Source organism: Kryptolebias marmoratus, linkage group LG12, assembly GCF_001649575.2.
Source record: "Kryptolebias marmoratus isolate JLee-2015 linkage group LG12, ASM164957v2, whole genome shotgun sequence".
In the NCBI taxonomy this organism is placed as follows: Eukaryota; Metazoa; Chordata; class Actinopteri; order Cyprinodontiformes; family Rivulidae; genus Kryptolebias; species Kryptolebias marmoratus.
Genome location: NC_051441.1, coordinates 15,289,136 through 15,298,443, shown reverse-complemented (window position 1 = coordinate 15,298,443; position 9,308 = coordinate 15,289,136). Strand labels below are relative to the sequence as shown.

Here is a 9,308-nt window from a genome sequence, read left to right as displayed (position 1 = left end):
TTTCCTGACTCCTCTGACGGACTCGGCTCCATCCTCCTCCTTACCTCTGTCTGAGCCCAGATACTTACAGCCACGATCTTTGACAAAAAACAGGATTTGTTAGTGTCTTATATTGGATTTTTTTTCATCTGCGATAAGAAATAAGCACTAAACATGCATCATTCGCAACCAAACATTAACAGTACGATTTGTAATAAATGAGCAAAATCAGCAGAGGCGGATTTTGTTGCCAACAATTATGAGTCGTTTGTTTACATTCAAGCGCTGACGAGTTCGCATCGGAGCATGACGGACATCAAGTCGGTAAAATAACCCCAGGACGGAGAAAAGGTAAAGATTTTCTTCTTCCTCTGAACAGAAACGGTGACTAAAAGCTGCGAGGACGAGAAAACAGGAGAGGAGTCATTTTTGGGAGGAAATCGAGAGTTAGAGCTAAAGATCAGATGAAATGAGCCGAGATATTCTGATTTCTAACAGGAGAGTTTCTGTAACTGATCCTTGAATTTAGTTGTAAACAAAAACAAGGAATATTTGCTGTTTTCTAACTTTTTTTTACAAAAAGCCCTGATGAGTTTGAGCTTCATTAAGCCCCAAACACTTTACCGTCACTCCGATACTAAATATTATTACTAAATCACAATAATATTAAATCTCATCTTAAAAGCCTTCTCTTTAGACCCTTTGCCTCTAGAATCTGCTTCAAGACAAGCAAAAGTTGGGAAAAATAAAACATTTCCATGAGATTTACCTAATTTTTCCAACTGTAAGTCAAGAAAAATACCAGATTCAGTGTTGCCTAAAATATCTATGAATGACTAGATTTGTCTTTCTGACAAATCAGAACCATTTCTGACTGAATTTGTTTTTGTTTAATGTTAAGAAATGACTAGAAAACCATCTGCTAAAAAGGCCTCCTGACAATTTGGAGTGATAAAATGCTGAACAGCTCCTTTCGGAAGTACAACGTACAGCTGAGCGCAGGAAAGCAGGCGGGACAGTTTGGAGGACACGCAAAAAGAGATGTGTCGTTTGTTTTATTTTCCATTTGAAACCTTGTGCAACACAACAGCCCAGATGAGCCAACATATCGACAAAAACGCCAAACGGACCGGCGAGCGGTTTAAATGTGTGTGTACAAAAAAAAAAACAACCCAAAAACATCCCGTATGGAGAACTGAAACTTGTTCCGTCTTGGTCCGCAGCTTACATTCTGTCAAACATGGATCTGCTCACTCTTAAAAGGCCTTCCTCTACAAAAAGCAACGAAAAAGGAATTAGCAATTAAACAAGTATACACTTCAATAAATATGGTGCTGATTATTTAAACTGAACATCTTTAAGTTATTGAACCAAGCAGCTCTGCCGCCATGCATACGGTTTTAATCAGGTCCAATGTTACAGAAACGGCAGCTCGTCCAGAAACGATATTATCTTTTTAGTTTTTTAATCTTGGGCAGCGAGGAAATCTCTGCCGAGTTCCGATTTGACGCCCTCGGTACGAGCGCCACGCGGAGACACCCTCAAAGGATGCGAGTAGAAATATTAAGCGTCCTCTTTTTCTGATCAGGAAAAACGTCCCGACGCACACCTATCAATACGATCCTCAAAGAGAAAAACACCGAGAAGCGGCTTTCAGGCCTTTCGGGAACGTGGTCGAACAGGAACCAGGCTGCTGGGTTCCCACAGGTTTCCACAGCGCAAACACCGCAAAGCCTCGGGGAGGGGCTAGCTGATGATGCGGCTGATCGACTGCAAGGAAGGGAACTCCTCGTTCTCCCTGATGTGCAGGGTCTTGTGGGAGTTAAAGTCCTTGGGGGCCAGCACCTGTCTGCAGGTGGGGCACACCTGGCAGTCCAGCTCGGCCGCTGTGTTGGCCGCCGTGGCGGGCGTCTGCCAGGCGTTCTTCTTGTTCTTGTTCTTCCTGCCGCCGCCCGACTGCTTCTCCAGGGCCTTGCAGTCTCCGTGGGCGGCCAGGAGCTCCTGCTGCTTCCCCGTGTCCGGCAGCAGCACCAGCAGCTCGTTGAAGATGCGGTTATAGTCGTCTCCGAGCAGGTCCTTACAGCTGCGGTGGTACTGGGCCGCTGGTATCACGCTCTGGAAGCGAGAGAGCAGACAAACTGAAAGGCGTTAACTTCAACCCGTTTCCACCCGTTTTAGCAATGAAATGTGGAGCAGAAGAAGAGCTGCAAGCACCTGTCGGAACTGGGCGGAATAGTTTTTGAACTGGTTGAACTTGGACTCGTCGTTGTTCAGGTACTTTTTGATGGACTGGATCAGCTCCAGGTTTCTCTGCTGGAAGTCGTCCGGTACCAGGTACTCGCTGCTAAGTGCCTTGGGGGGCCTGGGAACAAAACAAAACCACAAACGGGCACTTCGTACTTCCAAGGTCTTTGTGAACGACAAACAACGTTTTAATTAACTGCTTACTGATTGACCACGGGCTCCACCACGTTGCTGTTCAGGGGGATCCCCGTGAAGCCTGGGGGCGGCTTGGGGGCTGAGATCCCCAGGCCGGGTGGGGGCGGGGGTGGGGCCCCAGCAGGGGCTGTGGTGGCTGCTGAGGTCTTCACTGGGAAAGAGGTCTTGAACCCTAGCAGATAAACGGAGTGGATTAGAACACCAGCAGAGGTGGCACCAATCAAGAACCCGAGCAGAACATCAGTGGTTCTCCCTGACCTGTACCCGTCACAGGTCTGAACTCAGTACAGGACTCTGAACTCCCTGACAGGAAGTACTAAACATGAGGGGAAAGTGGTGCTTAACTGTGTTTACACGGTTAGGCCATATCTAATTTTCCCTCTTTTCTTTTAGCGTAAATGTGTCAAAGTATTGTTTCAAAAAAAAAAAAGGGAGAGGGCTTCCTAGAGCCTAAAGAATGATTTTTGGGGGAGAGCGCAGGTCAAAATAAAAGGGGTATGAGCTGTAATTCCATCTCTTTATCCCATATAACAAATGAACTATACACATTTTAATTACCCGTACTATTTTTTAATGTTTCTGCTCTAACACCGTGTCTCAAAACTGTTATTCCTCCGACATTAACAAGCCTTCTGCCCTAAAACTGCAAGCTAGAGCTGAACAATATGAGGGAAAACATGCTTTATAGTTGAATTTTACAATGAAATGGGCACCTAGAGCAGTGAGGGTCCACCTGATTGGCCCAATATATTTTTGTCACACAGATTGTGAAGAATAATCTGATGTAGTCCACACAGTTAAACGCAAAGCCCTGCACCCCTGATCGGATGGTTTGCTGCTTCGTACCTGGTGGTGGTTTCTTTGTTATGAGAGCAGGGAACTCTTCCTCGGGTTCGGGAGCGGGCTCTGTGCTCGGGGGAGGGGTCCCAATCGGCAACTCTCTACAAACAGCTGGTGGCGTGTCAGCCCTGCCATTGGCTACTCCGTTCAACACGGGCGCTGTCAGAGCGCTGGAAGGTGGTTTGCTCCAGGTTTTCTCCGGCACGTTTTCCTTCTGCGCCGTCGTTTCCACCGAGCTCGTGTCTACGGCTGTCGCCGCCCCGGACATCGCAGAGGCCGATGCGGAGGAAGCGGTCGTGTTTTTCTGTTTTTTCTTCTTGTTCGGCTTGGACGTGGCATGATCCGCGCTGGGGGTTGGACTAGAAAAGGTGGAGGTGACGGCAGGCGGTTTGCTGTTTCCTCCTTTGACGGTGAGCAGGGAGGAGATGTCCAACATGGTGGGCACTGAGCGGAACTCCTGCTGCGTCATTCCTCCGCTCTCATCGTCGGAGAGCGGAGGGGACGGATAGGACGCTGTCTTCCCGTTCTCCCCGACTTTCTTCTTCCTGCGCAAGGACAACGAGTTTGAGGACGGGAGGAGCTGAGGCCCGGAGGACACAGAGGAGACGGGAGGGGGAGCTCTGGCGGGAGGCGGCTGATGAGTGTTAGTTTTAGGTGCAGCGGTGTGGCTGGACCATGCCGACTTGGTGCCCGCTGCGGGTTTGAAAGGCCGCACTTTGGAGACGAGAGCGGGGAAATCCTCCTCTTGAAACGACGACGTCTTCTTAGGCTGCCCGGAGTACGCTGGGGTCATGGGGGCTGTGACGGCAGCGCTCGAGAGGCTGGGGAAATCGTCTTCCTTCAGAGCTGCGCGAGCTGCTGTGGACACCGCCGGAGCTGGCTTTACACTGGAGGGACACAACAACAACAAGGACACAAGTAAAGCCTTTCAGCTCCCAGCACGCTGCATCATTAAAGGCTCAGTTTGGGGAGTGTGCTGAGGGTTACATGGGTGCCCCTGCTGTGGCTCCTAAAACCGGGAAGTCGTCTTCGTCTCCTGGATTGGTGCTCTTCATTGTTTTAACTGTCAAAAAAAAAAAAAAAAAAAAAAGAGATGACAATCAAAACAGAACCACTGTTGTTACGGGCATTTCAAACTCCTCGTTTTAACTTAAGCACGGTGGTGGACGGATGATTGTTTGGGCTCGTTCTGCAGCCATGAACTCTGCTTACCAAGAAAATCTTACAGTCAAATGTGAGGCCGTCTGTCTGACACAAATGGATCAAATCACCCAGAAAAGGTCCTTTTAAAAGCTGTTGAATTGTGAGCTTTTCCATTTTGACTTCATTTTTCTTTAATAAATAAATAATGACATCATAGGTAGAGTCTGTTGTGGAGTTTTAGAACCTAATCTCAACAGATCATTTTTATTATGGCCTGATACCGAAAACAGGTAAAACTGGTATTTATTGATGTATTTATTTACCTGGGGGTTTGTTAGCCGTTTTGAGATGGCCTGTCGGAGGTTTGGGCTCCTCTGCTTCTACTCTCTCCGTCCTTTCCTCTCTGCAGTGTTTGGGAGTGCTCCTCTCCTGCACGGCAGCTCTCTCTGCTTGTCTCCGCATCGCCATGGAAGCCCTCAGGGCAGCTTCCATCTGCCTGTCCTCCTCTTCTCGCTCGCTGCTCGGAGAAGCAGATCAAAACAGTCAGGGATTGACGGCAACCAAGAACCCGACGTGTGCGAAACGTGAAATGCCTGCTAAATTTGATCCTAAATAGCTAAAAGGAAAGGGCGACAGTTATTCACCTACAGACAACCTGGGGCAACATTTCACTGAAACGGCACTAAGAGGTTTAAATTAGCTGTTTGTTAGCAGAAACACAAAATATCTATCCTACAGGAACGGTCACCACTGCTAAACACATCGCTTACTGGTGGTACGCTGACAAATCTAAAGAATAAAAGAAATGTTGGAACAAGGCATTCAGACTCACCGAGAATACCTCCAGCTCTTCTGTCCCATCTGCGGCCTTCCCCGTCCTCCTCGGTTGTGGCGCATGTCCTCGTAGTCCTCGCCCGTCACCTGACCTACAGACGCACGGACTTAAATTAAATTTCCCACCACAGTTCTAGCCGTGGGAATGAAATACACCGAGGCTGCGGCCCCACCGTCATTTCTCCTCTGCTGTCTCGGGGCGTAGGTGAACTGCAGGTCGATTTGGCGGTTCTGTCGCGCCTCGGCCCGGTTCTTGCTGTGCGCGGAGGCTTTGTGGGCCTTGTAGTCGATCTCGGTCCGGAAAGCGTGGGTGAACTGTTCGCTGGAGCAGCGGCCTTCCTCGCACAGGTAGTGGCTCTCTCTGAAGTGCTCGCTCAGGTATTTGTAATCGCTGGTGACAAAAGGGATTAAAAATCCAATTTAAGCATTAGACCGGGGGGGACGCGGAGCGGGTTCTTTCGGCGCACGGCACCTGTAGTATTCCTGAGAACCGTCCGCGTCGCAGAAATGACAGAAGTAGTGGTCCCTGCGCAAGTGCTTCAGCAGCTCGTCGTTGTCGAGGTAACGGTCGTCGCAGAACTTGCAGAGCGGGTGGCCTCTGTGGCTGGTGTCATCCGGGTCTCCGTGCGCTCTGTGGCGGGCCAGCTCCTTACGATTGTACCACTTCCGCTCGTAAGAGAAGATCTGGGGAGAGTTGGAAGGCTTTTAAGTACACACAGCCACCAGTGTTTTCAGTCTGGTTTGTCTCTGAATTCACACGGATTTGAGTCCCACTTTTGTGACTCTTAAAACACATTTAATAAAATATGGAAGTAAAAATTTGTTCTGATGCATTTTATATTTTTACATAAGCTGTTCTGTCTAAGGACAAAGAAAGACTTGTCTAACAACTGACTGCACATGCACTTGTCTGATTTTTAACAAATCCTAAAACTTCTCCAAACGTCTCAAACCTTTCGCAGTCACCAGCCTGACGGGTTAAATCTTTAGTGACTGCGACCGTGCTGAGGGAGAGAAAAACACTCTGAAGCGAGGGGGTGGAGGGGGTGGTTTGGGAATGAAAATACCTTGAGATGTTTTAAGCAGAGCTTGCAGCAGAAGACCTCGTGCTGCTTCCTCATGTGCTGCTCCAGCTCCTCGAATCTGGAGAAAACCTTCGGCTCTCGACAGAGAGGACACTCCGACAGCAGCAGACGCCTGATTACACACACATACACACACACACACACACACACAGAAGAAAAGAGGAAAAACATTAAGACAAACTTGATTTCACTTGCCTATTTCATCAGGATGCTGCTTGATGAGATGATGAGCTGTGGCGTTCCACAAAAAAACTGCAACACTTTGTTTGGCTTTAACTACATTATATTTGTTTTCCTAACACAGGTTTAGCAATATTAACAGGAACATTCGATATACTTCAGAGAGATCAGAGAGAACAGAGTCAACCCCTACCTGTACTGAGAAAAGATCATTTCATCACCGAAGTAGATGTCATGCTTCTTCTCGCAGGGGAACTGCTGATAGGGCAGGGACTGAAAGGCCTTCAGCTTTTTAATAAACACCACCTGAGAAAACAAGAACTAATCTCATGAGAAACATCATCTCTGGGTAATGGAAAGAGAAAGCACTGTAGTGGATTGCTTGCGGAAGAAGGAATTCACCACCGGGTTTTACAAAACAAATTTAGGAGACTGGATACGCAAACTCATCAATTTTAAACATTTTGTTGTTAGTTACAGCTCTAGTCGGAGGTTTATTTAACACTCACGCATTCGAATGCCACATCTGAACCGATTTTCCTGAAGCAAATTATGAGCAACATACACTTTTAACACAAAAAAAATATATATCAGGTGTTCAAGTTTTTACATAACTGCAGCAAACGAGCTCAAAATGAGTTAAGGAACGGAGGTTTCCATCTTCATGAGACTAATTTTGACTGAACAGATGGAAGCAGACCTTAGTGGTTAATGAAAAAAAAACAGTTTGCAGTCAATCAGTCATGAAAATTTAGTCTTTCCACAACCATTGGAAAACTAAGTTTGTGTCAGGTAACATGCACCTGCGCTTTGTTCTCGCAATTTATGTCCTAATATCTGAACTGGAGCCCTTGGACTTCACATTAAGCAGTGTGTTATCAAAGACAAGCTACCTGATAGGTGTGGTCAGTGATAATCACCAACCAGATATTGGAAACCACAAGTTAAAAGCAGTTTTAGCACTTACAACTCTGATTAAAAGGAGACCAAATCTAGTTGTTTTATTTTTACTATTAGTGTCTGGTGTGTAACTTACACAGCATGCAATGCTTTAAGTATAAGCATTAAAATCCTGAAATTAAACTTTAATATTTAATGTGTTGTACTCTAAATTTGAGAACTACCTTTAAAAGTAGGTCTGTGCTGTAACCTTCCTATAGGTGAGACTTTTAATGTCCACCTGAGGGGGACAGCCTGGATAAAGTCCACTGTATGTGACAATTATGCTTCATTTTTCATTCAAGTAGGTCAGACACACGCCTGTTTAGATACACAGCAGTCGGTTTAAAAAGTTAAACGCTAATTTACTGTAACTTTATGTAAATGAGACGGTTGACGGGAGAACTGACTTCCCAATCACCATTTTGCTGATGCTAGCAAGCTTTAGCAACCAGCGACTTAAAGCGTCAAAAAGTAGTCCGTCCGACGGCAGACATCTTTTTTTCTGCTATAGTTTCTTACTTATAAACAAGTCAGTCACGATACGATTTAACAAAATTAGTTATTGCCATGTAGTGACTACTAAATTGACGCCGAGGCCTAGTTAGCTCCAACTAGCTCGAACCCCGGGGCTCAGTAGCGGAGGAACGCGCACCTTGTCAAGCTCCTCCCGGCAGACGGCGCAGTACTTCTGGTCGCACAGCACCCTCATCTTCGTGGAGCAGCGGTAGCACACCGGGTGGTCGCATTTTCCCAAGGCGAAGATATCGTTGTCCTGACAGCACAAGACGCACGTCTTCTCTGAGTCTTTAGCTGTTGTTAAATCCATGTCGATGATTTAAATAGGAAAAGGGGAACAAGTCAACCTTAGCACTGTTTGGGTGAGCCACAGTCTGTGAGGTGCTTACGTAACATGAAAGCGTGAACGGCTGCCGGTTGTAGCGTCACGTAACGGCTGGCGTATAACCGATTTGTATGGTATGGGGATGGACTCGTCTCCGTGCCGCCACACCACGCTGAGTCCCATCACACGCGTGTGAGATCTGCGCCGGCTGTCACACCGTTACACGTGTGTGCTGTAAGTGTGCGCCGGCGCATGCGCTGAAGGAGACATTCGATTAAAATAAAATATAATTCAATAAAGTCAAATAAACTTGTACACAGTTCTGAAAAACTAACGGAATCTGATAGATTTTTCAATTATTACTGTGCAAGGCAGAGATAGGTTGAGTCTAGACACAAGTGGTAAAGTATTTATCCATAAAACTCACACAGTTGCCTATTATTATTATTATTGTTATTATTATTACTATTAGATTTTTCTGATGCTCATCAGTTGAACAGAGAGCAGAGCAGAAAATAGAAATAAACACCAGCTGGAAAACAGTGCACCTTCAATTTGTATAGACCTCCCAAGCTTAGCTTTTGCTTTACAAAACATACTTGCTTTTTATTATCATTTTAATGAGTATTTTGCTTTTACCTTTTAGCTTAGTCATGGTATAGAAAAGGGTCTAGAACCAAAACATCTGGATTTGTATTTGGGATGAGAGCACATCTACAACACATAAGTCTTCCGTGAGATTTTTAACTCAATAGTTTTTCTTTTTTATTTCAGGAAGTTAATACTTAAGTGCAGATTTAACAGCAGTTTTGTGTTTATGATGCGTTGATAGGAAATCAGTAATGTCCATCCATCCATCCATTCTCTTCCGCTTATCCGGGGTCGGGTCGCGGGGGCAGCAGCCTAAGCAGGGAGACCCAGACTTCCCTCTCCCCAGCCACTGGGGCCAGCTCCTCCGGGGGAATCCCAAGGCATTCCCAGGCCAGCCGAGAAACATAGTCCCTCCAGCGTGTCCTGGGTCTTCC

General features: G+C 46.5%; 1 protein-coding gene across 1 annotated transcript; it reads right to left on the bottom strand.

The window, feature by feature from the left end:
* Window positions 1-1,016: 1,016 nt before the first annotated feature.
* On the bottom strand, window positions 1,017-8,439 carry znf598 (zinc finger protein 598). The gene is made up of 12 exons (XM_017416486.3): window positions 8,095-8,439; window positions 6,694-6,806; window positions 6,303-6,432; window positions 5,708-5,919; window positions 5,409-5,626; window positions 5,234-5,327; window positions 4,725-4,918; window positions 4,246-4,321; window positions 3,265-4,145; window positions 2,428-2,590; window positions 2,194-2,341; window positions 1,017-2,094 (listed from the first exon to the last, which is right to left on the bottom strand). The coding sequence occupies exons 1-12, from the start codon at window positions 8,266-8,268 to the stop codon at window positions 1,726-1,728; spliced, it is 2,772 nt and encodes a 923-aa protein (XP_017271975.1). The 5' UTR covers window positions 8,269-8,439; the 3' UTR covers window positions 1,017-1,725.
* Window positions 8,440-9,308: the final 869 nt, after the last annotated feature.

Excerpts from the sequence above, each read along its gene's own strand:
- znf598 (XM_017416486.3), bottom strand. The coding sequence starts at position 8,268 with ATGGATTTAACAACAGCTAAAGACTCAGAGAAGACGTGCGTCTTGTGC. Across the intron at positions 6,433-6,693 it reads ATGATCTTTTCTCAGTACAG|GCGTCTGCTGCTGTCGGAGT; the intron begins GTAGGGGTTGAC and ends GTGTGTAATCAG. Across the intron at positions 5,627-5,707 it reads GGTTCTCAGGAATACTACAG|CGATTACAAATACCTGAGCG; the intron begins GTGCCGTGCGCC and ends TTTTGTCACCAG.